The sequence below is a fragment of the Trachemys scripta genome, chromosome 3 (assembly GCF_013100865.1).
Source record: "Trachemys scripta elegans isolate TJP31775 chromosome 3, CAS_Tse_1.0, whole genome shotgun sequence".
In the NCBI taxonomy this organism is placed as follows: domain Eukaryota; kingdom Metazoa; phylum Chordata; order Testudines; family Emydidae; genus Trachemys; species Trachemys scripta.
In genome coordinates this window covers 44,551,594-44,578,523 of record NC_048300.1, presented here as the reverse complement: position 1 = coordinate 44,578,523, position 26,930 = coordinate 44,551,594, and the positions used below count along the sequence as shown (strand labels likewise).

At 44.3% G+C, this 26,930-nt stretch overlaps 1 protein-coding gene across 1 annotated transcript in view; it reads left to right on the top strand.

Annotated features, from left to right (window-relative positions):
- The window catches only part of USH2A (usherin), a 548,586-nt gene that overhangs the window by 438,085 nt on the left and 83,571 nt on the right, over nt 1-26,930 (top strand). Inside the window, exons 55-58 of the mRNA XM_034764482.1 lie at nt 3,941-4,048; nt 4,596-4,779; nt 13,320-13,477; nt 26,100-26,258. Of these exons, the coding sequence (XP_034620373.1) occupies nt 3,941-4,048; nt 4,596-4,779; nt 13,320-13,477; nt 26,100-26,258 (609 nt within the window). The remainder of the gene's footprint in view (nt 1-3,940; nt 4,049-4,595; nt 4,780-13,319; nt 13,478-26,099; nt 26,259-26,930) is intronic.

Genomic DNA, 26,930 nt, shown 5'->3' with positions numbered 1-26,930 from the left:
CCTCGGCAAACAATACAATTTTTCATAGCACAGTTGCTCTGGAGAATAGATAAAGTTGTCTCCTCACAAACAGTGATCTCTTTTTCTTTAGTGTGGCTCTCTCAATAAGCCTCTGTCCACGTTGCCAAAGTAAGCCAGCAGAGAAATGGGTGATCATTACTTCTGTCAGTAAGAATCAAGTCTTATGCTAGTTTAGAGGGGGACTTTCTTTGGTCGCTGTGTTGAATTCATGACTGTGGTTTTGCAATATGGATAATTGTTACTTTCTAAATTCATGCAATAAACTAAAACAATCAATCTTATTTCACATGTAATCCCAAATGTTTAAACTAAGGGTTGTCTCAGCCCCCGTGGATGTATGGTTTGATTTTTCTCATCTTTTTTCAAAACCTCTGGTGCTCTCAAAGCAACAGTTGAACATTAATGAAGCTGTAGCATTAGTCTTCCCTGAGACGTTGAATCTAGGGCCGTACAAATAACAGATGAGTAGGCTAGCACCTTGCCACTGCATCATTGTCTTGCTGCTTATTTTTAATTACATCAAAGCTTTGGAAACATGATCCCATAAATGCTTTGTGGGAATAGTGGTGAATGTGTTCATCATGTGAAATCCATAAATTGCTTATAATCCTCTCAAGATGTTAAAAAAAGCATTAAGTAATTGAAGACAGGAAGTCCTCAGTTAATTATTTAGAGGTGTTATCAATGCTTTAAGTAAACTGAAGCATTTTCTGCTATCTCACTGAGTTGAATGCCACTGGGACCTAGGGGCAGCAGCCATCATCTTCTCATGTTCTCTAATGCAAACAGCACATGGCAGCTTGTCAATAAAGGACCTTTTTATATCATTTATTACTGAACACTTCCACTACCCTGTACAGAACAATTTGGATGACAGTTATGGCATTGTTTCACTTTGTGTTACTACTGCTTTACAAATGGGCCTGCTAATGCGCTGCGGTAGGGGGGAAGGATTCACTAAAATAATTAGTGGCATTGCTGTAAAAGAAAGCTTAGAGTGCCCTCTTCAGCAGCAGCAAGTGTGACCATGATTCTTCTTAACTCTATTTTTATATTTGGCTAAAAATCTTATCCAAAGTAATGGACTTCATCAAGAGTTTCTGTGAGTGATCCTATTTAAGTAAGAGCCAGAAAGTCACTGACATGCAGTGTCATAAATGAAATAAGACTCCAGCGTATTTTGTGATAGAGTGGTTTGAAATTATTCTACACACACACACACACTCTCTCTCTCTCGCTCTCTACTTAAGAGTAGTGGAAAGGTGTGTGACTCAGTAGCACTGCCACTGGACAACCCTATGTCCAGGCAGTGGCAACTCATTAGCAACATTTTTTTTCATAAATAAAAACTAGCAGCAACTTGACATCCTCCTGAGTGAAATTCCTGTGGTGGCCCAGGACTGTCAGCACTGGAGCTAATTGCTGCAGCCAGGACCACAAGCAGAGACAAATAGTGTTGGAAATGATTGACTGATTGATAGGATAATACATTCTTTAGGAGCTGTTTGGCAACCACTTGGAAAAACAGTGGATGATACAATAGTCCGGTGACTGACCACCTTAAAGTAACAATTGCAGAATCAAATTCCAAGGGAAATGACTCCTTGAATTAGTATCCACAGGGGGAAAATGTTAAAAGCAAAGTATTGTTTGCATTTCAAAATCATCATATTACGTTTGTTGTTATTTATTATTAATCACATGCATAGATTTGTTCAGGGCTCTTCAAAACGTGCACAAGGTCCTTATAGCAAAGAATGTATAATCTATCTAAAATCAACTACATGTATGACTAGAAGTTCCAGGCACCAGAATTTTTCCAGTAAATTTAGTGAAACCATGCGCTCTCTTTTTAATGCCCATTTTTCTCTTTAAAGTGTAGCTGTAAATGAGTATTGCTTTATTATGCATGTTTCCTTTAAAAGTGAACATGACTCCCTTATGGGGAATTCAAGTAATTTGTTGCCACAGTAATCTTTCCTAGCCTGAAATGTTAAATTATTGGCTTTCCTCCATGCCTTTGCTTCTGTCTAGTCTGCAACTGTCATTTCCTCCCCTCTTACTTTTATGCTGAGTGTTCGGATGATTTTTCTTCTCTTCCAGTTCATGATTAGGTTACATTCAGGGCTGTCCCCCTGAGTCATCTCTTTATTTTCTCTTCTTCACATCCTGTTCAGTTTGTGAGCAGCTTTTGTGTCTTCCATTCATTATTTTACCTCTTTAGCTGCCTGTTGCTTATTACTGCTCTGTACCTACAAACCATTTCTTTTAACCGTAAAATAATGCCTAACTGGTTTTGAACAAAGACTTTTATCCTAATGTTTTTTCTTGTTGTATTTTTTAAATAATTACAATTACATATACACACACTCACATGAATTTTTAAAGAACAATATTAAGGTTGCAATGTCAAACACTCAAAAGTAAGAAATGCCTGAATGAAGGTTGCCTGTGTAGCCCTTGTGCATATACAATATGATACAGTCTTTAATTATATGATCACATACTATTTTTTTCCATAGGATCCCTCCTCATTCAGTCAATATTTTTTATCCTCATTGCAATGTGTAGCCCCATGCCTTATTTACTTCATGCCATTCAATTCCTGCTCTGAAGGTAGAATTATTAGTTTCCTTATGATGCTCATCACTATAATATCCGAGGACTTCAGAAAAATTAATTAATTTATCTACATAACATCCCTATGAAATGCGGGGGTGGAATTATTCCCATTTTACAAATGTGGAACTGAGGCACAAAGAGATTAAGATCAGAATTAGCCACTAATTTTGTGTGCCGAATTTGAGCTGAGAGTACTTAGCATTATATACCACTTAATATGTTATGCACAGCTCCCATTGTCTTCATTTGCAGTTGTGAGTGTTCAACTCTCTGTAAACAGGGCCGGCTCTGGCTTTTTTGCCGCCCCAGGCAAAAAAGCCCCTCTCCCCTCCCCCCCCCCGTAGCACGGCTGGGGGGAGGGCGGAGCCCCGGGAGGAGGGCGGAGAGCCTGGCCGGGGCTCCGCTCTCCCCGACGTCCGGAGTGCCCCTGGAGCGCCGGGGGAGGGCAGCGAGCCCAGTCGTGGCCCCGCCGCCGGGGGAGGGCGGCGAGCCCACTGCGGCTCCGCCGCCCCCGGCGGCCGAAGCCGGAGCACCACGCCGCCCCCCTCCAGGTGCCGCCCTAAGCACAAGCTTAGTGGGCTGGTGCCTGGAGCCGGCCCTGTCTGTAAATCAGACCCCAAGGTCTCTGGTTGGGCATCCAGAAAATGAGAAACACACGATTAGTGACTACCTCTGAAAAGTTTGGTTTAAATGTGTTGCCCAGCATCACACAGGAACTCTGTGGCAGATCCAGGGATAAAATCCAGTTCTCAAGGGCAACATTCAACTGTCTTAACCATGAGACCCGCCTTTTCTCCTGCAATCCCCTGACTGCTTCACTATACACTATCCAATTTCTGCAACAAATGAGGTCGAGGTCCAGTGGATAACAGCCTCCTTTACTACACATCCCTGATTCATCCCCAGAACAGGTGCACTGAATGAGCCAGATATCCTGTGGAAAAAATAGTATGTAATAAAAGACTGTATGATCGCACATAAATGCAAAGGAGCCAAATTCAGGATGCACGGGCAAACTTAATTCTGGGAGTTCCTATCTTTTGAGTGTTTGATTTTGCTTAATATTCTTTTAGCATAGCTTTTATGTATAATTGCCTATGTTTTTAAAAAAACAAACTGGAAAAAAGAAGAAAAAATTCTGTCCTATAGTGTTCTATTGACACCAACATGGGGCGTCGCCAGGTTTGAAACCTTTAGATTTTTGTGCCAATGGAGTAACTTTCCCTCTACAGTTGTAATTCTCAGGATGTCTAAGGTCATCATTTTAGTATTATGTTTGTGTTTGTTTTGTTTTTAGGTCTCCAGCCATACACTAACTACAGCTTCACACTTACAGCCTGCACATCTGCTGGATGTAGCTCTAGCCAGCCATTTGCAGGTCGAACCTTGCAAGCTGCTCCTCAGGGTAAGGAAAAGGCATTCACATAATATTAGAGGGAATCATTGGGGGCCAAATTTCTGTAAATGGGCAAAACTCCATTGACATTGATGGAGCTCCTGAGCAGTCATTTACAACAGGTAATTTGGCTCTTCAGTGGAATAATTGTATTATAACCCCATCTGTATGCTGAACCACAGTGTTTCAGGTTCTCTGTTTTTTGTGAGAACAACTTTCTGGCATCATCTAGAAGTAAATGATTTCCAGATGCAATTGTAATGGGCACATTTTTATAAAACAAAAATAAATATATGCTGACACACCAGGCAAAGTTAGTCCTGTGGTTATCAACTTTTAAGTCTGATTCTCCATTGACCTGCATCCTGAATATTTATTTATGTCAGTGCTAATAGAGTATAGAATGTGTGTAAACTACCTTTCTGATCTGGTAGTGGTCTATGCTCACTTTGCACTGGTGTAAGCGACTGCACAAGGTACAGGGAAATAGAGAATCAGGACCTTTTATATTTAATTTTATGATATGGCTGAAACAATGGTATGCTGATGTTAACAGGAGTATGGTCGAAGCCTCGTCATATCACAGTCAGCTCGACACGAGTGGAATTCTATTGGGGTGAACCAGAAAAACCCAATGGACTCGTTTCTCAATATCGATTGCTTCGTAATGGAGAAGAGATTTTCCAGGGTGGCAGCGGAAATCTGAATTTCACTGATGATGGCCTGCAGCCCAACAGTAGGTAAGGCCTAATAAAGAACTTTGGTAAGCTTCAAAGAGTGCTTAAGCATTAGATTTTGCAGGAGAAGAGTAAAATTTTCAAAGGTGTCTAAGATTAACCTGAATCCAATTTTCAAAGTGCATAACCTGCTGAAGTGCTTTTGAAAATCCTGCTTAGCACCTATCTACATCTTTAGGTGCCTAAATACCTTTGAAAATCTGGCCCTGAGGGCCTAAGCTTCCTACCCCCCAACCTCCTGCCCCAGCCCTGAGCCCCCCCCAAACCTGGAGCCCCTCCTGCACCAAACCCCCCTGACTCTCTCCTGCACCCCAACCCCCTGACCCAGTCCGGAGCCCCTCCCGCACCCCAAACCCCTCATCCCTAGTTCCAGCCCAGAGCCCTGTTCCCTTTGCACTCCACCCCCCTGCCCCAGCCCTGAGCCCCCCAAATCCCTCATCCCCAGCCCCAAGCCCTGACTCCCTCCCCATGCCCCAACCTACTGATCCAGCCCTGAGCCCCCCCAAACCCAGAACCCCTTCCTGCACCCCAAACCCCTCATCCCCACCCCCAGTCCAGAGCCCTGACCCCCTCCTGCACCCCAACTCCCTGCCCCAGCTCAGAGCCCCCCTCCACATCCTGAACCCCTCATTCCTGGCCCCACCCCACAGCCTTTACCCCCCAACCTTCTGCCCCAGCCCTGAGCCCCTCCTACACCCCAAACCCCTCATCCTCAGCTCCATTGGGTCATGGGCATCAACAATTTTCTTCACCTGGGTCCCCAGAAAAAAAAGTTTGAAAACCACTGATCTAGTCTGACCTCCTGCCCATTGCAGGCCACAGAACCTCACCCACCCACTTCTGTAACAGACCCCCTAACCTCTGGCTGAATTACTGAAGTCCTCAAATCATGGTTTAAAGACTTCAAGTTACAGAGAATTCACTATTTATACCAGTTTAAACCTGCAAGTGATCCATACCCCATGCTGCAGAGGAAGGACCCCCCAGGGTCTCTGCCAATCTGACACGGCGGGGGAAGGGAGGGGGGAATTCCTTCCCAACTCCAAATATGTCAGACCCTGAACCAATAGGCCACATGCCATTGTAGGCATTCCCTACCTCAGTATCTTTCTCTGAGCTTTAATTGTTCTGGCTCATAGTTCCACTTTTCTTCTATTGTCTTGGCTCAGAGAGGTTGAAATTCTTTACATAGCAGACTATGCACTGGGTGGTGGATAATGCATGTTGAACATACCAGTTTGAAGGTGAAAATCCCTAACAATAGCATCTCCTAATATTTTTAAGAGGCCATTCTAAAATTGTTTTTAATGCGTCACATGGTCTAAGTGTTTCTTAAGATGCTATGAAATGTAATATAAAAAGTACACCTCTACCCCGATATAACGTGACCTGATATAACACGAATTCAGATATAATGCGGTAAAGCAGCGCTCCAGGGGGGCAGGACTGCGCACTCCGGCGGATCAAAGCAAGTTCGATATAACGCGGTTTCACCTATAACGCGGTAAGATTTTTTGGCTCCCAAGCAGAGGTGAAAGTAAGCCAGTACGGTCCGGTAGGGTGTACCGGCAAGAGCCAGTACACCATATTGGACCGCACCGGCTTCCGCGGCGCGGATTTAAAGGGCTCTGGGCTGGGGCTGAGTTGGGGCCGGGATTTAAAGGGCTCAGAGCTCCCCACAGCGGCAGGAGCTCTGGGCCCTTTAAATCCCGGCCCCAGCCCGGCAAGGTTCGGGGTTCCCCGCAGCCGCAGGAGCTCCGGGCCCTTTATATCCCGCCTGCTGCTCCGGCAGCCGAGCTGCGGTGGGGATTTAAAAGGCCCGGAGCTCCGTGGCGGCCGGAGCCCCGGGCCCTTTAATTTGCCCCTGAGCCCCAGGGGCTCCCAACCACCCCTGCAGCTGTGAGCCCCGGGTTGATTTAAAGGCCCTGGGGCTCCCAGCCACAGCCGGTGCCCCAGGGCCTTTAAATCTTGAGGCCCCGCCTCTTCCGGTTGAGGCCATGCCTCTTCCAGATGAGGCCACGCTCCCTCAGGACTCCGGCAGTACCGATTACTGTAAGTACTGTAAGTTCTTCTTCGAGTGCTTGCTCATATCGATTCCAATTCGGTGCGCGCGCTGCGTGCACAATCGTCAGAGAAATTTTCTTCCCTAGCAACACCCGGTGGGTCAGCTGTTGAGCCCCCTGGAGAGGCGCCTTCATGGCGCTGGATATATACCCCAGCCGACCCAGCGCCCCCTCAGTTCCTTCTTACCGCCCATGACGGTCATTGGAACTGTGGAGTGCGGCATAGCTGTTCTCCACTCTCCTTAGCTTTACCCGTTGCTTCTTGTAGATAGTTGTTAATTGTGTTTTTTAGATTAGTAGTTGTTAATAGTTATAAATAGTTTTTCGTAGTTAGCGAGGGTTAAGGGGGCCTTTATTCCCTCCTTTTCCCCCCCGGCACACAGCCAGGCTCATGCCCAAGGCTCCCGGCTTTAAGCTGTGTGCGACATGTGCTAGGCCTATGCCAATGGGAGACCCCCATGACTCTTGTCTGAAGTGCTTAGGTGAGTCTCACCAAATGGACAAGTGCAAGATTTGCAAGGCTTTCAGGCCAAGGATGAAAAAGGAGCGGGACTTCAGGCTTAAGCAGCTCCTCATGGAAGCGGCACTTAGCCCAGATCCTCCTTCAGCGCGCCAGGTTCCGACACCGAGTGCCTCGGTGCGTAGTGCCCCAGCGGCTCTGTCTGGTACTGCACCGCGGGCAGACGCGGAAAAGGCGCCACGGTACCATCCTCCCTTGGCACCGCGTCCGCCGCAAGCCCCTCGGCGCCGGTCCCTGTCTCCGGGACATAAAAGGCCCCGTAAAACTCAGGACGCTGCCGTCCAACAGGCATCGGCTCCCCCCGCACAGGTGGTAGAGCCGCGCCCGGCTTCCGAACGCCAGAGGGTGCAAGTATCATCAGCACTGTTGACTCCGGCGTCGGGGGTAGAGCCGTTGAGTCCGGTGTGGACTGGCTCACCGCCTCATCAGGTGGTGGAGCCCTGTCTCCCTTCTACACTGGAGACGTTTGCCACGGCGAGAGACCTCATCGCCCTCATGGAGCCGGCGCCTTCTCAACCCACGGCACCACATGCCCTTCGTATGGTACAGTCCAGGGGCAAACCTACCCTGATACGGCCACCATCTCCGGGCGTGGACTCGTGGCACCGCTCCCGGTCTCGGAGCAGGTCTCGACGCCGCTTGCAGTCCCGGCACCGATCTCCATCTCGGTGCTGGTCGTACTCGCGGCACAGATCTACCTCCCGGTACCAGTCTTCTTCTTGGCACCGACCCAAGCATCGGTACCGGTCGGAGTCAAGGCGCAGCTCTCGGCACCGGTATAAGCGCCGCTCCCATTCCCGAGGCCACTCCCGGCACCGAGGTTACAGACGGTCTTCATCGTCCAGATCCAGATCTGGATCCGGGTACCGACATGCATATCGGCACCATTCTCGATCCCGGTACTGTTCACCGGCACCACGCAGAGACCGCTCGCCAATTGATCGGCACAGCTCGGCACCGTACCAGGACGTTTCCCTGGACCCATGCTCGGCACCGCCCTGGCCCTCGAGATCAGCGTCTCACTCTTCCGAAGGGGCTCCCCATTCAACATACCCTGCTCAGGGTCAATCCGCAGACGACTTGGGTCATTGGCAGGAGGGGGCAGACAACCTTCGACAAGACCCTACGTATTGATCTTTCTGGACCCCTTGGGCGTATCACCAGGCTCAACGGGCTCCACTAGCGGCCTCTCACTCGGCTCACTCTGAGCCCAGGGTTCCTGAGGCCACCATCTCCCATCCTCCCCCAGGGGGTATGGAGGCTCCGGCCCTGACGCCCACGCAGGAACCAGACCCTGGCGCAGGGGATCCTGCACCTCCAAGTCCCTTGGAGCCAGACCCTCACACAGATTCCTTACCCCCTGAGGCGTCCTCCTCATCTTCCCCAGATGAGGCAGTGGCGGGTACAACACCCTCAGGCCCACCTCCTATAGATCTTCGTGTCCCCCAAGACTTGTTACAAAGGGTGGCAAGAAATATGGACCTACAGGCCGAGGAGATAGCGGAGGTGGAGGACCCGGTGGTGAGCATCCTTTCATCTGATGCCCCAACCCGGGTGGCGTTGCCCATTATCCGAACAATTCAGGCTAATGCTACGGCCCTATGGCAAACCCCGGCCTCCATCCCTCCAACTGCCAGAGGGGTAGAGAGGAAGTACTTTGTGCCTTCTAAAGACTATGAGTACCTCTACACGCATCCCCCACCCATGTTCACTGGTAGTCTCATCAGTGAATGCCAGAGAGCGCCATGGTCAGCAGGCGGCAGCGCCCAAATCAAAGGACGCTAAGCGCTTTGATTTGTTTGGACGCAAGTTTATTCGGCGGATGGTCTGCAGCTCAGGGCCGCAAACCAACAGGCGCTCTTAAATCTGTACAATTATAACTCAAAATTCAAAGAGTTGGTTCCCCAGGACTCAAGGGAGGAGTTCGGGGCTTTGGTGGAGGAGGACAAAAAGGTGGCTAGAACCTCCTTACAGGCTTCCCTCGACATTGCGGACTCGGCTGCCAGGACTCTAGCGTCTGGGATAGCCATGCGACATGTCTCCTGGCTCCAGGTTTCGGGGTTACAGCCAGAACTGCAGCAGACCCTGCAGGATCTGCCGTTAGAGGGCCAAGGCTTGTTCTCGGACAAGACGGACTCTAGGTTACAGAGACTCAAAGAGAACCGTCATGCACTCCCTGGGGATGCATGTCCCAGGATCTCAACGCAGGCCCTTTAGGCCACAGCCACAAAGGTTCTACCCTCCTCCTCCTCATCCGAGACAGGACTTCCCCAGAAGGTGGGGACGAGGTGGTAGACGGAGGCCGAACGGACCCCAACCCGGTCAGAACCAGGGCCCCCCTAGGCCACCTTCAGGACCTAGGCAAAACTTTTGAAGCTGCGCCCGAGGACGGCGCACCAGCCACTACCCAGGATCCATCTCATTTATTTCGGGATCGCCTCTCCCGTTTCCACCGTGCTTGTTCCCTTATAACTTCGGACTGTTGGGTCCTTCGCACGGTGGAGAGGGGATACGCCCTCCAGTTTTCTTCGTTTTCCCCCCCCCCACCCCACCCCCATCCCTCTTCAGGAACCCTTCTCACGAGCATCTCCTTATACAGGAGGTTTTTGGGCTCCTCTCTAAGGGGGCCATAGAGGAGGTTCCCCCAGAGTTAAGGGGCAAGGGATTTTACTCCCGCTACTTCCTGATCCCCAAAGCAAAAGGGGGTCTGCGACCCATTTTAGACTTACGCGGACTCAACAAATTCGTAGTAAAGTTGAAGTTCCGCATGGTCTCCTTGGGGACCATCATCCCTTCCCTGGTTCCTGGGGACTGGTACGCTGCCCTCGACATGAAGGACGCATATTTTCATATAGCGATCTACCCCCCTTCACAGGCGCTTCCTTCGTTTTGTAGTAAACAAGGTATACTACCAATTTGCCGTCCTTCCCTTCGGACTGTTCGCGGCTCCGAGAGTGTTCACCAAATGTATGGCTGTCGTGGCAGCATACCTTCGGCGACAAAGGATACAGGTGTTCCCATATCTAGACGACTGGCTGGTCCGCGGCCACACCAGAGAGCAAGTTCAGGCGCACGTCCAGATAATACTACAAACATTCCATGACTTAGGCATTCTACTCAACAAAGAGAAGTCCACTCTGGAGCCGACCCAAAGAATAGAGTTTATCGGGGCAGTCTTAGACTCCACACTCGCCCGAGCTCTTCTGCCAGGCACTCGGTTTCGCACCATCGCGAACATCATCCACGGACTCCAGGCCTTCCCGATTACCACTGTAAGGACGTGCCTCGGTCTGTTGGGTCACATGGCCTCTTGTACTTACGTAACCAGGCATGCCAGACTTCGGCTTCATCAACTTCAGGCCTGGGTGTCCTCGGTGTACCGCCCTTCTCGGGACAGCCTGAACATGGTGGTCACGATTCCGAACTCGGTCTTGACCTCTCTCACCGGGTGGCTGGATCACAAGGCGGTTTGTGCAGGAGTGCCGTTTCACACCCCACAACCCTCCCTGCACCTGGTCACGGACGCCTCATCTCTAGGTTGGGGTGCTCACCTCGGGGAGCACCATACCCAAGGCCTGTGGACCGCATCCCAAATAGCTCTGCACATCAATGTTCGAGAGCTGATGGCGGTGTGCCTAGCCTGTCAGGCATTTCTCGGTCTGCATGGCCGCTGCGTGTTAGTCCTCACAGACAACACCATGGCCATGTTCTACATCAACAAGCAAGGAGGAGCCCAGTCGTCTCCCCTATGCCAAAAGGCCATTTGCCTGTGGGAGTTCTGCATTGCCCACTCAATACATCTCATGGCATCGTTCCTCCCTGGAGTCCAGAACACTCTGGCGGACCGTCTCAGCAGATCCTTCCAGATGCACGAGTGGTCAATTCACCCGGATATCATCTATTCCATCTTCCAGAGGTGGAGATTTCCCCAGGTAGACCTGTTCGCATCACGAGCCAACAGGAAGTGCCACATGTTCTGCTCCCTACAAGGGCGATCTCCGGGCTCCCTGTCGGATGCTTTCCTTCTATCGTGGAAAGACCAGTTGTTTTACGCTTTCCCTCCATTCCCACTGGTCCACAGGGTACAGCTCAAACAACGCAGAGACCAGGCACGTGTGATTCTAGTCGCTCCAGCTTGGCCAAGACAGCACTGGTACACCATGCTTCTGGAGCTATCAGTTCAAACTCCGATCGCGCTTCCCTTGTGCCCAGACTTGATCTCCCAGGACCACGGCCGATTGTGTCACCCCAACCTGCAATCGCTCCACCTTACAGCGTGGATGCTCCATGGCTTAATCGGACAGAGCTACAATGCTCACATCCCGTGCAACAGATTCTATTGGGAAGTAGAAAGCCCTCTACACGGACCACTTACTTAGCCAAGTGGAAGCGGTTCTCCTGTTGGTGCGACCAGCAGGACACGCCCCCCTTGCAGGCGTCTATTCCTCTTATACTCGAGTATCTCCTGTCCTGGAGACAGCAGGGCCTGGCGATATCTTCAGTCAGGGTTCACCTGGCCACTATATCGGCGTTCCACCCAGGAGAACATGCTTCCTCGGTCTTCTCTAACCTGATGGTTGTCAGATTCCTCAAGGGCTTAGACTGCCTTTACCCACAGCAACGCCAACCCGTTCCGGCGTGGGATCTTAACCTGGTTCTCTCCAAGCTCACAGGACCCCCATTCGAGCCATTGGCTACCTGCTCGCTCCTTTACCTATCTTGAAAGACAGTCTTCCTTGTAGCCATCACTTCAGCAAGGCGTGTTTCTGAACTCAAGGCCCTCACATCTGAGCCTCCGTACACAGTCTTCCATAAAGACAAGGTGCAGCTTCGCTCCCACCCTGCCTTCCTTCCCAAGGTTGTATCAGCTTTTCATGTGAACCAGGATATATTCCTCCCGGTCTTCCATCCTAAGCCACACGCCACGCGCCAAGACCAGCGTATGCACTCCTTGGACGTGCGCAGGGCCCTTGCTTTCTATATTGAGCGTACAAAACCATTTTTAAAGATGACGCAACTCTTTGTTGCAGTAGCCGACCGGCTGAAAGGCCTACCGATTTCCTCCCAACGTCTCTCCTCTTGGATCACGTCCTGCATTCGTGCTTGCTACGACCTGGCTGGTGTCCCAGCGCCACACCTCACCGCCCACTCCACAAGGGCCCAAGCCTCCTCGACTGCCTTCCTGGCTCAAGTCCCGATCCAGGACATTTGTAGAGCTGCAGTTTGGTCATCAGTCCACACCTTCGCCGCTCACTATGCGCTGGTACAGCAGTCCAGAGACGATGCTGCATTCGGTTCAGCGGTTTTGCACACAGCGATGTCTCACTCCGACCCCACCGCCTAGGTAAGGCTTGGTAGTCACCTAATTGGAATCGATATGAGCAAGCACTCGAAGAAGAAAAAATGGTTACTCACCTTTGTAACTGTTGTTCTTCGAGATGTGTTGCTCATATCCATTCCAAACCTGTCCTCCTTCCCCATTGTCGGAGTAACCGGCAAGAAGGAACTGAGGGGGCGCTGGGTCGGCTGGGGTATATATCCAGCGCCATGAAGGTGCCACTCCAGGGGGCTCCACAGCCGACCCACCGGGTGTTGCTAGGGTAGAAAATTTCTCCGACGATTGTGCACGCATTGCGTGCACACCTAATTGGAATGGATATGAGCAACACATCTCGAAGAACAACAGTTACAAAGGTGAGTAACCGTTTTTTACTTTCACCCCTGCTCCCGAGGACAGCGTTATATCGGGGTAGAGGTGTATTAGTTTGATTAGCAAGAGATGTGTGACTTTTCTTATCTGATAAAGGAGAAAGTGAAAATCTGTATTTTAATGCAATATATATAACATGCTTTGTGGTCTGTGCTTCCTAAACTGGTGCAAAAGGGAAATAATTCCAGTACAAACATCCCTACAGCATTTAACCACCGTTTCTGTTGCTGCTGTTTTTGTGTTTGTGCAGATATGTTTACCAGCTGGAATCCAGCACTGGGGATGGCAGCAGTACTAGTGACAAATACGTTATACAAACACCAGTAGAAACACCAGAGGAAATCCATGTTCCATATAATGTCACAGTAATGGATGCATATTCCATATTTGTGGCTTGGGACACTCCAGGTAAAAACATACTTCTGTATAGTTCCTTGTGGCAAATTAATGGGCATAGGGAAAATAACACATTGAGCAAATTTGCTGTTTCATTCTGGTTTCTCGTTCATGTCTGGTGTCAAAAAGTGCATCTGTGAATTGAGTAGCTGGTATCCCATGCTGATGATTCTTATAGAGATTTAATATAATAATAATATTGTCTCATGTATCTGACTGCTTTGTTGTGAGGATTGATTGTCTGTACATTGGTTTGAACATGTAAACTACTATGTAAGTACTAAGTATTATTGAAAGAAACAATTCAAATAGCTGCATGTCAGGAAAACTGAATGTAAATTTCCTTCTTTCATCTTTGCTGAAACTGGATTATTGACAGGGAAGATGCTTGTTGATGGTATAAGTTCCTATATTCCTGGAGCCTTAAAATGCCACTTAGCCTGCAGGATGAACAGCACTGAGTTCCTGTGACAAAGACACTCCTTTCCTGTATTTTAATTTTAAGATTCATGAGCTATACATGAAATGGCTTTTCAGTTGTCTCTCTTTCCCAACTTGGTCTTGATGCTCCTGATTTCTAAATGTTAGCAACTAGTCATAGGTTTGGCTTACTATCATCCTCATCATCATCAATGACTCACTCTTACTCCATTTGCCTTGGTTAATAACAACTGAGTACAGCTGCTCTATATCCCATTACCAGTCCCAAAAACCACCCAGATTTCTCTAATTCAGGATATGCCTGAGTGGTTTTTGGGACTGGTAATGGGATATAGAGCAGCTGTACTCGGTTGTTATTAACCAAGGCAAATGGAGTAAGAGTGAGCCATGAACTAACCATGTTGTGGTATGCTGAGACTGCACTGGAATCTGAGATGACCCTGATTTGCAATATTGAAAACTATATTTCAAACACTTCATAGTCCAGGGGACTTCAGATTCAATGTTTTGGTTCATGCCCATCTTTAGTTGCAATATTTGCATTTTAATGTTTCATCATCGGAAATTAACATCACCTCCTACTTTACTCCCACTCTGTGTCAAGGAGACAGGAGGACCAGAATCCATGAAATGATACTGATTTATATGAGGTCCTCATCCCAAGTGGCTCTGTCCACTATTTCTGTAGAGAAGGCATAAGGTTCCAGGCCTCCTGGAAGATGTTTGGGATCAGCGGAAGGATTTCTTGGCCTGGTGTGCAGATGTGTAAAGCAGGAGTTAGGTGTTAACAGCCCCCTTAATCTCACATAACCATGGGCCAGGTTTTGGTCCATTGATAGTTTAGCCTACTTATTAGATAAACAAAATCTGAACAAATCCGCTCCAGAGTGGGTGAGTAGCAGTTAGGATTTAGCTAAATGTTTGTCACCCCATCAAGAATAAGTGTTGTATTGAGTCAGTACAGATCACGGCTTCACTGGCATGCTACATTTCCCTGGCATGATAAAAATGATATGATACAATTATTGTGGAATAAATGTTAACATCATGGATAGAAACAGAAAGAGAGAGAGAGAGAGAGATCCATATTTCCATCTAGTATAGTTAATCTCCAACAGGAACTTCTACTTTTACTTGTACATATCCATAGAAGCTATTGATAATCATATATCCATCAGATATTTAAATTTGTTAACAGCACAGTAGCTGTAACTGAGCTTGTAGTTTTTTGTCATGTTAGGTCGCAACCCGTACAGTGGACAGCTTGTCACTTACCGGATCAGCGGTCAGGATCATCAGTGTGTCAGCTTGTATGTGTATGGTTTTTTTCAGTGTGCTGTCCAGCTCTGTGCAGATAGCTGGTTCAGCAGACCTTGATAGTACTACCCAATGTTGTTAAGTGCTGAAGGCTGGAACGTCCTTGTCTTGGTAATGCTGTTCAGGCTTCTGTTTTTGAAGCTTCAATGTTATTACTGTTAACAGCATATAAGGCAGCCTGCTCATTCAGCAAACCCTGATGTTACTTATAAAAAAAGACCACAGGCACAGCTTGGTAACAAAGGCACTTGGCCAGGTTTATTGCCCCCTAGGCCCAGCATGAGTGCCCTGGCTCCGTGGTTACAGGTACATTGACACATGAGTGGCTAGGAGCGAGAAGAGGCTCAGTCAGCAGTGAAAATATCTGCTGTCCCCTGAGCCACTCAAAAAATTACAGCAAAGTGCCCCAACATCTATAGCTAAAACTAGCAATTAGGATACACAACTTACTCACAACCTTATGTATTTCATAACATTTGTTTGTTGCCTTCCCAAATATATATTTGTTCCTAATATCTTAAACTAAATTGGAAAGTGTCTGTACTAGCTGAAATCCATTTACGTAAATATCTGCTTCCTAGTACAATAGCAACAACTTTGACAATTTCATGTACTAAACAGTGAACTTATAAGCATCTGCTTTAATACATGGCCTGACTTGGGTTCACAGTCCCTGGCTCAGGCCTTAAATCTTGCACCAGGCCATCTCTCCCTACTACGCTGACCTTTTTAATGAATCACATTAATGTGTTTTCAAATGTCTAGATAGTAGTTATTTTTCAGGTGACAATTTTCTTTTATATCGGTCTTTGAAAAACTTTTGAAATGTTTTTTTACAGCAGGAAAAACAGTGTGAGGTTTTTCAGTGAACTCTTTTTTTTATGTCCCTTCTTCCTAATTATTTAAGACATTTTCACCTTGCAGAATAGCCACTGGCTGCGAGAAAGTCAGAGGGCATTGACAGTAACTTCACCTAGAAAAACCATTTTGCATTCAAGTATGGCTTAATAAGTATTGTGGTGACTAACTCTGCCCATTTAACCAGCGGCTACTAGGTCTATAATACCCTGACCTGTCAATCTTTTAATTTGCAGAAGCACAAAATCCATTATAGAAATGCTATAATATATGAAAAAGATTAAAATCTTAAATTAAACTTTTCCCCTGACTGCCAGGAAGGATTTAGAACCCAGCAAGAAGGGAGGTGAATTTGACTGGTGTATAATCTACAGCTGATTTTATTGGAAAGTGCCCCATACTCTGCTATAGTTTTGATAGTCGGTATCATTTAAGGTCCTGAACATTCAGTAACATTAGAAATAAGTTTTAAATCACAACAAAATATTGAAATGGTGAACAAAGACGTGTGGGAATGGGGTGTTTGTTGAAAATGTTTCTCAACATAGTCTGGATCTTTTCATTTGTCTATTTGAATTCATGTAATTGGCAGTAGGTTAAAATTCTGAGAATGAGGCTTTAGTAAGTCAATGGTCAACATAATACACTTCATTATCTTGAGATTAGGACTTTGTAAAAGGGCAAATGGGTTCCTGAAACCATACACATTGTGGGATTGGGTTTTCATGAATATTTGCTGCACCTGAGTTTAATCTATGCACACAATTGTAGAGGTCCCCCTGTACGAGTCCATGTTCTCTGTCAGTCCCACATACCCCTCTTCGAGTCCTGGGATGCACTCCAGACATATAACTTACTTATGTTGTCTTGATAGGGGCTGAGTGACTGGATCTCTCTCACTTCCTACTCCCTGCTGAGTCCCAGTTTTCAGGCCTTTAAGGGAATCTCAGTGGCTTCTCCCACAACATGGTCTTTGGGATGGGCAGTGAGGTGGGGGCCACTGTTTCTTCAGTGAAAGGGTCTTCAGGTGCACAGGATGCACCTGTTCTTCCCACATCAGTAAGGCAATAGCAATAGCAGGGAAACGCTCTGCTGCCAAAACACACACTGCGCACAGGGGCATAGATTCATATAGTACTCCTAAGAGATTAATGGATGTTCCTTCATAAGCGTGAATTCGGATTATGGGTCACTATAGGCTGTCCATGCTACGAATGTTTTCTTGAAGAAGAAGGGGAGATACAGGGTTAAAAATGAGAGGAGGTAGAGGTTCCCCGTAGAGGCTCAAAAACTGATCTTTTGAGATGGCATGATCCTCTGTGAGTAAACCCTATAGGTCCAGATCATGTAGCCCAGGGAAGCTGAGACTGCAAGGTTAGTCTAACACTACTTGTGACCCTTATTCACTTCATGGTGCAGGATAGTCTTTTTCTGTTAGATTTACGTTTTCCATGTATGAATCCTAGGTTTTGCAACACACATATCAAAATACTGTTGTTTTCCCCTTTTACATCCAGAATTGAGCCTTTATAATAAGGGTTGGCAGTGACTCTCCCACTGAAACAGTCATTTTAATTGATATTGTTTCCAGGAATAAAACTGCTTTTTATTAATTAAGTTTTGATGAAAGGGTAGTTGGCCTTGGTATCTTCCTGTCTATGTATAGCAGGCCACTTTGGCATTGGATCTGCTTATCTGCTGTAATAAATTTGAATCAAATATTCACCCTGGGGATTAATTATGGACATCCTATCAGACAAATTCTCCTTTTTTGGGTTTTAGTTATGATGTTTCAACATCAGTGACGTATCCAAATAACTGTAGAGAGATATAACGTTTTAAAACTCCTGACCTAGCTAAATGGCAAGGTGGCTGAGCAGTAGTTAAAATGATGGATTCAGAAAAAATGTTTGACACACCTCACTCGCTAAGGAAAATAGGGCTTTATTTTCTGAAATAGGTATCCCATTATTTTTGTGTTACATTGCATCAGTGCACAGACCTCAAAGGTACGGTACATTTCACTGATATGCCACAGAAGGATATGTTAGTTACTATGGAACAACTGTCAATATCATAGACAGAATCAGAAAGCCTGAATGGGGAAAAAAACATAATTTTCCCCAGGCATATCCATAAATGTTATTGATAGGTAGGCAAGTATCCATCCTACATTTAAACTCATTAACACCACCAATAGCTCTCACTGTGACCTAACCCTGCCAAGTGTCTTCAATTGCTATGAACTTCAGCGAAAGCTGAACGTCCACCAAAACCCACAGGATCATGTCCTCTGTTGCCAGATTGCCTATTTCATATGTTAATGATCTTCTGGATTTAAATATCCCCTTTTCTCATATAATAGAGTTCTATTTCACTCCATCAGTCTGTGCTTCCAGGTTTTGAATAGCATGTACAGATTGCATGTTGTGTAGAGTGTTCGGATTTCTACCTACATTCTTCCTGGGGCCCCACCTGGTATTTGTGTACCAGACTTAGGTGTTCTGGTAGCCTGGTTTCTTTTTGCCCCCCTAAGCCTGATATTGTCTTAGTTCTCAGTAATAATAAATATGATACAATAGATAGCTCTGAAGATTGTAATTCAAAGGAATTAATTCTCCAGATCAGTTCATTTTGTAGGATAATTTAGTATTTGTGATATGCACAAAGCGTGTGTGTTACTGTGGTGGTATAGGCCAAAATGTTCAAACTTGGGCACTTAAAGTTAGATGCGTAAATCCATATTTAGGCACCTAAATAAGCGGATTGATGTTCAAATGTGCTGAGCGCTCAGAAATGTCATTGCCTTCAATAGGAGCAGTGGTTACAGAGCACCTTTCTCAGGGCACTTAATGTAGGTGCTTACATATGGATTTAAAATATTTAACATTAGTTATCCAAGTATACTAGTTCTGGCTGTAATGTGTGGTACCAGTTTGTTGTTCATAATAACAATTATTTGGCATATTAACCTCTTACTTAGATTTTAATAAAAGACATGACGCTTATTTTTGAAGACTTGCTGGAATACAACTGTAAAACTTCAGTTATTTGGTTTAATGGTGGTTGCATTTCACCTTACATTAAGTAGTTTTCAGCAATTGACTTCAAATGGACCTTTGATCACCAGTCTTTAAAACAAGATTGTGATTTTCTTTTTCTCTTTTAAACATATTTTGCTGCAAATTCTACCTTATGAGCTACCCTAGTTTTGAAGTAAACAGGGCTGTCAAACCTAATTTGCTGGCTTTTTTTCACAGAATTGTCCATTATACATTATCCAAATACAACAGCAAAAAACAAGATTTAGTTTGATTGACTTGTCCCATTGCAAAGTGTGCACCTGCTGTGAAATGAAGTTGCGAGGAAAAAAGTGGAATAATTTAACTTTTTTATTTGTAAAGATAATCAGGGTTTTTCTGATTACATCTTAACTTCATAAATGTTAAATAACCTATCAGCATCTAGTTGTTGTAAATTATGAAAAGGAGTATTGCTGAGAATATTAACCAACTAAATCTTTGTTCTTTAGTGAACATGAAAATATGTTATGGCAGGTTGTCATTGTGCTCATGGTAACTTTGACACCAAATAACAAAACTGCCATTTGCACTTAGGGTAAATTGGTTCACTTATGCTTTTACTGTTCCTTTTATTCTGACATAAATTTATGAACTCTGGAACTAACCAAGTCATGTGGTTTCCCAGCTGATTATAACAAATATGCCCATTTCATTTCGTTCAGTCATCAGAGCACCTGCGGTAGATAGTTTCAAACTTGCTGCGGATCTTTTAGGGTATGTCTGAACATACAAAGTTTTTCATTTCACATTTCCATGCATTCTAACTATTCATTTTTTTTCTTTTTCAAAGTGTAAAGTGATCTCTTGGTGTTAGCACTCGGTGAATACTGGGAAGAATTTCCATTTAATATTCCTTTGCATTTTTCAGTGTACTTGTTTTGACATATTTGCACTTTTGTGTTCACTTTCTAAGATAATCTTCCAAATGAGTTTACTGACATGACAATTCACCAACAAAGTAAATTTTAAGAGCATGTTGTAGACTATTCAAGTGAATTTTGAATCTGTGATCACAAGCAAATATACTGTATCTTAAGAGGTTATACTCAGTTAGAGAGCATAAACTTATCATGTGGCTTGTACATTTCCCAATATGAGATGTATATGTAAATATAATTTATACAGTGATACAGACATACATGATGCTTTGTGAATATAGAATGGAATAGCTAGTGAAAAAGGACTTATTTCTTATAACTCTAAAAATGATTCACCTCTATCATGGCTATATCCTATAGTACAATGCTGCTTAAAAATCTTGTAATAATACATGTATAAATATACACATAAAGAGTGAGAATTTTAGACACTATCCTTCATTTATTCCAGAGACAAATAACTGTGAGCATTCATGATCCTGCAGCCATGATCTATCTCACTGAGATGTGTAAGGCCTTGAGTTTTTTGTGGGTGCAGTCAGAAAGATAGAGGCTAATTCTTCCCACTGCCAGTGCGGACTTGACATGGACCAAGAGGGGAGACTTTATGTCTCTCTTATGCTAGGGTTCATGTGGAGCAAATCAGCTATAGAGCAGGTAGAGCAACCTGAAGCTGCCCTGCCATGGTGACGTTTCCTGCCATCACTGATGTCCCCTTCCTGCCATCAGGGGTTTCAGCAGAAGCAGTGCAGAACTAGTGAGGTGGGCTCTACAACTGTCAGAGAGGCCTTCTGTGTTGGAGAAACACATCGGAGAGGCTACTTAGAGTCCACGGTGCAGGGGTGAATTCCTCCCTGATGGTACATTCATGCATCAAAAGCTGTGCACGGGTTAACCTACCCAACCCAGAGTGCATCCAGACAGTGTAGGTAACAATAACTGTGAAGACAGCACAGTGCAGGCTTCAGAGCAGGCTCACAAGCCAAGTATGTACCCAGGGTCTATGCCAGGCTTATTCCACATGCTCTGAAGTCCACACTGTCGTCTCTGCTACGTTACCCATGTTAGCTGCATTCAAGCTAGCTCAGGTAGGCAGCACAGCATTTACTCTTTAGACAGACCCTTATATATGTAAGGGCCAATTTTTCAACCCAGCTTTAATTGGGCATTTATTTTTGTGAGTGCAAAATAGTAGACACAAATAATTACAGATGCAGCCTTGCATCTGCTGCTGTTTGCACTCACGACTTAGGTCACATGCATATACGGGTCCTTCATTTGTGGAATTTAAATGCTTAAGTGGCCTAAGTTGGAAGCTCCAGTGACCCAAAGACCTGGTACATTTTGTAGTCTCGTATCAGTTTCTGTGCTGTTTGTGTGTGTGTGTGTATGTGTGTGTAAGTATAAAGTAGTTTCTATGGATTTCTTTCCCAAACAAACCTAGGATACTTTATATATCATTTTTATCAACTTTACCACTTTGGAAAACAGCTGTTGTTCAGTTTGAGTGAGCAAACTGGGATATTTCTGAATTGACCTTTTTGTACATTGAATACTGGATATCATAAAATTAACTACTTTGAAGAAGGTATACTTAGGAAATTCCTTTGCTGAATTTGGATAGCTGGGTTGACCTCCCCTATTTGCATTTTCTTGGGAACTTTTCTCTTCCTTGGAAGCTCAGACATTCTGACTATCTGCAATTTTAAATTTATTCTGGTGGATTTGCACTCAGAACAAATTAAAGGTTTCATCTGATTGGATGGACTGAAGTGAATAAAGTGTCATTTCATAAGACATTAGCCTTCTGTTGCTGAAACATCCAACCCATATTTAGGCCTTTTCAACCTAGTTCAATACCAAAGACGAAGTTAAATTTTTCCATTTGAGCTGCTAGGTCACTAAATTCAAGTTCTCATTTCAGGATCTCTCATTGCATCCTCCACAATCTCCCACGTTCCACACAGTACAAGATAGTTCTCAAAAACTAAAACCAGTGCTACCACCTGGAGAGTATACTTGGTAGGAGAGAGAACCCAGATACCTGGTGATATACTTAACACTTTGAATATGATGTCCTGAAATATAGCCCCTCATTTGTGTGATATTTTTAAATTAACTTTGCAATTTTATAAACAACTTCCAGTGTATCTCTTAGGGGATTGTATTATTTTTAATAGCGTCTTGGCATGCCAAATTCCAAGCAAGCACATGATGAGTATATGTAGCTTGAGGGGTTCTTCCTGTTACAATTGGATTGCTGTCCCTGATACAAGGGACTTGTCTATATGAGCATTTAGTTCACAGCATGCTGGGGTGTAAATCTACACTGCAGCATACTTAGTGTCCATGTGGATACTGCTGCTGCATGCTAACATTTCCCTAGTATGTTTTGATCTACTCCATTTCAAAGTGGGCTAGATACTTAGTGCATGACACACTAGTGCGGGGTGGATTTATATCCCCGCTTGCCATGACCTAAGTGTTCATATAGAGAGGCCCCAAGCGTACCATATTAATGACACCATCATAACATTGTCTGTGATAGGTGCTGATCCTCACTCAGATTAGGAGCAATAATATATCTTTAATTAGATCCCACAGTGTACAGGCAATATTATACAATCTGATGAACTCTTTGTGAACATTCATATAATCATCCATGCATTGCAGGCATAAAAACACTTGCTCTTTCTCAGAAAAATCTGTTGTTGCAGCTACCCTAATTGTATACTGCTTTCCAGAAATTTCCCTCATGATTTTAAGAGTCTTGATTTCCATTATTTCACTTTAAACATATTCACAATCCAGATATTCAAACTCTTTCTCACCCACTTTGAAATATTAGGATCTCATTTTGCCTGCAAACAAAGCAGTTGGAAACAAAGTCCATTTTGCCTGCAAACAAAGTCAGTCTCTCCACTTAAGGGCTTATGTTCAGCTAGATCAATCTAATAGCCTTGCAGTGTAAGTCCTTGTGTAGCAAGATAATGTATACTACTTAGTATTCTATTAGGATCTTCCTGTTTTCTTCTTTCTTCTGAGAGTACTGATAACTTAGCATGTCAACGTCATTCTTTGTGGTCTTTTGAAGAATATCAACTGCTTTTTGGTGATATGAAGAATTTTGGTGCCTCTCAAATTTGTCATCAATCTTTTTCCAATTAGTGAATCCAGTGTGTTGAAAGGTTCATCTTTTGTACTGTGCCTAAAAGTTGTTCAACAGTAGAGACAACATACATTCTTACCAGCTTCAGAATAATGGAGTCACTGAAGATCATCCAACCAGGATAAGCAGAAGGAATGGTCTCTTTTTCCAAAGTTTTACACAGAGAAAGACAAGTCATGGTTGATGAGGTGTCTCAGAAATGCTAACAGTCTCAGGACACTGCCATTTACTTCCTGTTACAAGTAATGGTGGAGACAGTCCAGTAATGCAACCCACATAAATTGATTTACTTATTATTGAAAGTGTAGTTTCCTCCTTTTTAATCAACCACGTTTTAAAATTATTTCATTTTAGCAACTTGAATGTAGACACTTTGTTTTTGTACTTCACTCAGTCAGTAGTCACGTGGTAAGAATGGCATAGGACTGCTCAATTTAAAAACACACACAATACTCTCTGGCAAACTAAAACATTTAGCTGGCCTCTTGGTTTTATATAGTCACTGTGTTTTAATAGTGAAACTCAGACTTCAGTGGTTCTAGAGCCAAATTAGAGAGCAACACTATCCAAAAAGAGCCACAGTAGTGTAAATGCATTGTTTCATTTACTATATTCGCATTTAAACACTATGAGGGAAAATCTTTAGTGTTTTTTTTTATGTATATACACCAATCAGGATGCCTTTACTATGTTATTAACCAATTGTAGTTGATAAAATAATAATACTTGGTCAGTCATTTTTGCTGTGAGAATAATTATATATCATTCATATATATAATAATTCTCACCGCAAAATGACTGTCTGACTATTATTATTTTATCGACTACAATTGGTTAATAACATAGTAAAAACATCCTCATGCTTAATAACTTAGATTGATTAATCATTAAATCACACTGTGTTTCAATATCATGTGCTGTAAAGAGCCACAGGAGACACATTACAGAGCCAGTTGCAGCTTGCAAGCCTCAGTCTGAGTATCACTGGTCTAGAATGTAGCAGAATGAAGAAAGGGAACAGCCTAAACCCAATTAGTTTGTTACCATGGATAACAATGATTTTATGAATCCCCTGGAGACTAACATGGAAAAGACGATAAATAAGATGGCAGGTGGAAGCCCTTTGACCTGAGGCATGATGGGACTGGGGTCCAAGTCTGCTAAAGGACAACCAAGGTCTTCCTAGAGAGAAGGGGTCTTCCTGGACAGAGACAGAAAAAGAGGATCAGTAGCCCGTCATGAGACAAGTGGGAATGTGCTAATAAAGTTTGCGGATGACACAAAGCTGGGAGGTATTGTAATACAGAGAGGGACTGAGATATCCTACAGGAAGATCTGGATGACCTTGTAAACTGGAATAATAGTAATAGGATGAAATTTAATTGTGAAAAGTGCAAGGTCATGCATTTAGGGATTAATAACAAGAATTTTTGTTATAAACTGGGGACGCATCACTTGGAAGTAACAGAGGAGGAGAAGGACCTCGGAGTATTGGTTGATCACAGAATGACTATGAGCCACCAATGTGATATGGCTGTGAAAAAAGCTAATGCGGTATTGGGATGCGTCAGGCAAGGTATTTCCAGTAGAGATAAGGAGGTATTAGTACCGTTATACAAGGCACTGGTGAGACCTCATCTGGAATATTGTGTGCAGTTCTGGTCTCCCACGTTTAAGAAGGATGAATTCAAACTGGAACAGGTACAGAGAAGGGCTACTGAGATGATCCGAGGAATTGAAAACTTGTCTTATGAAAAGGGACTCAAAGAGCTTGGCTTGTTTAGCCTAACCAAAAGACGGCTGAGGGGAGATATGATTGCTCTCTATAAATATATCAGAGGGATAAATACCAGGGAGGGAGAGGAATTATTTAAGCTCAGTACCAATGTGGACACAAGAACCAATGGATATAAACTGGAATTTTCCTCCAGGGCAGATTGGCAGAGGCCCTGGGATTTTTTCGCCTTCCTCTGCACCGTGGGGCCCAGGTCACTTGCTGGAGGATTCTCTGCACCTTGAAGTCTTTAAACCACAAGTTGAGGACTTCAATAGCTCAGACATAGGTCAGGGGTTTGTTACAGGAGTGGGTGGGTGAGATTCTGTGGCCTGCATTGTGCAGGAGGTCAGACTAGAAGATCATAATGGTCCCTTCTGATCTTAAAGTCTATGAGAAGGAAGGAAATAGCCAGCCTGGCCACAAAACCAGTGGGAGAAGTACAGACAGGTTGAGCCTCACCCAGGCACACACAATTCCTCTTCCCAAGAAGAGGACTCCCTGCTTGCTGAGCCATTTCCCAGCTAGGGAAGAAAGGAGCCAAAGCCTGCTTCAGGAAAGACCTTCAACTCAGCCCCAGCTATCAAGAACCAGTTGATATCCCAGGAGAAATGGACCATTAGAGGACTGTGCCCCCAACTGAGCTGAAGAGATCAATCTATCAGTTATCTGGGATTATCGCCACTACAGTAATTAGAATAAAAAAGATAATCAACAGCCATTACTGTATTATTGTTTAACTCTAGGCCCCACTTCCTCCAAATTAAAAAAAAAATTGTCTACACTCTGTTGCGGAGTTGAGTCACACTCCCATAGACATTCTATAGTGGCGAATTTGCATTGATTTCAGTGAGCCTGTATACATCATGAAACAGATTTATTGAAGTGTATTGGTTTTCAGATATATTTTCAGAAATTTCCTGTTACACCTTTTCCTGTTGGGAACTGCAGCCAGATTTTATTTGTGTTTATATTTAAATAATTTTGGTTTCTAAAATGAAGTCACAACAGGGGCTTTTACACAAAGTTGCAGATAATCAATGCTTCTTAGGATTTGACCTACACTGTTATTAAACAAAAATTATCCTGTGTACTATTTTCTGTCCTATAACAGGGATATTCAACACCAATATGCCTTTGGAATATAATGTCTTACTAAATGCTGGCAGTACCTCGCCATTGGTAAAACCAGTAGGTCGTCCTCATTTTGTCCTTGTAGATGGTCTGGATCCATACACACAGTATGAGATAAGGATACAAGCTTGCCAGAATGGTAAGATGGCTTCAGATGTTTCACTTGCATGATCGACAGAGAGAGCAGATTTGCAAAATAGATTCAGTTCAACAAAATAGATATCTTATTTCTAAATTGAAGTGAAATGTTTACCCAGTAAAAATAAAGCCTAGCACTGTGGAGCATTATACATTTTCCTATATTATATCATGAATATTTTAAGTGGAGATTAAGATCTCTGTATTTCTGGGAATATATCCTGTTTTATCAAATGCTTTATGAGAATAGCTTAAGTGTTTTTGAAATATCTTGCTCTCCGTAGGAGAAAATCCTTGCCCCAGTGGTGTCAGTTGCTCCAGTATTTGGCTTATAAGGAGTAATAAACAATAACAAAAAGATAGCTGGAAAGCCCAGATAGTATATAGAAAACATTCACTTTCTACTTCCTTATTTAAAGTTATTGGGAATGTCCACAATCTGATCTGAGAAAAAAAATCTTGTCATGTGGCAGACAGGGCCTGGTTCTCTTCTCCCTTATGCTGTTGTATATCAGGAGTAACTCTGTTGAACTCAATGGGGTTACACTGGTTTAAATTAGTACTTAATTATGAGGTTAAGCACTCATTTGAGGCACCAATTTATTTCCTACACACAAACTTGCTATTATTTCATTATCAGAGGGGTAGCCGTGTTAGTCTGAATCTGTAAAAA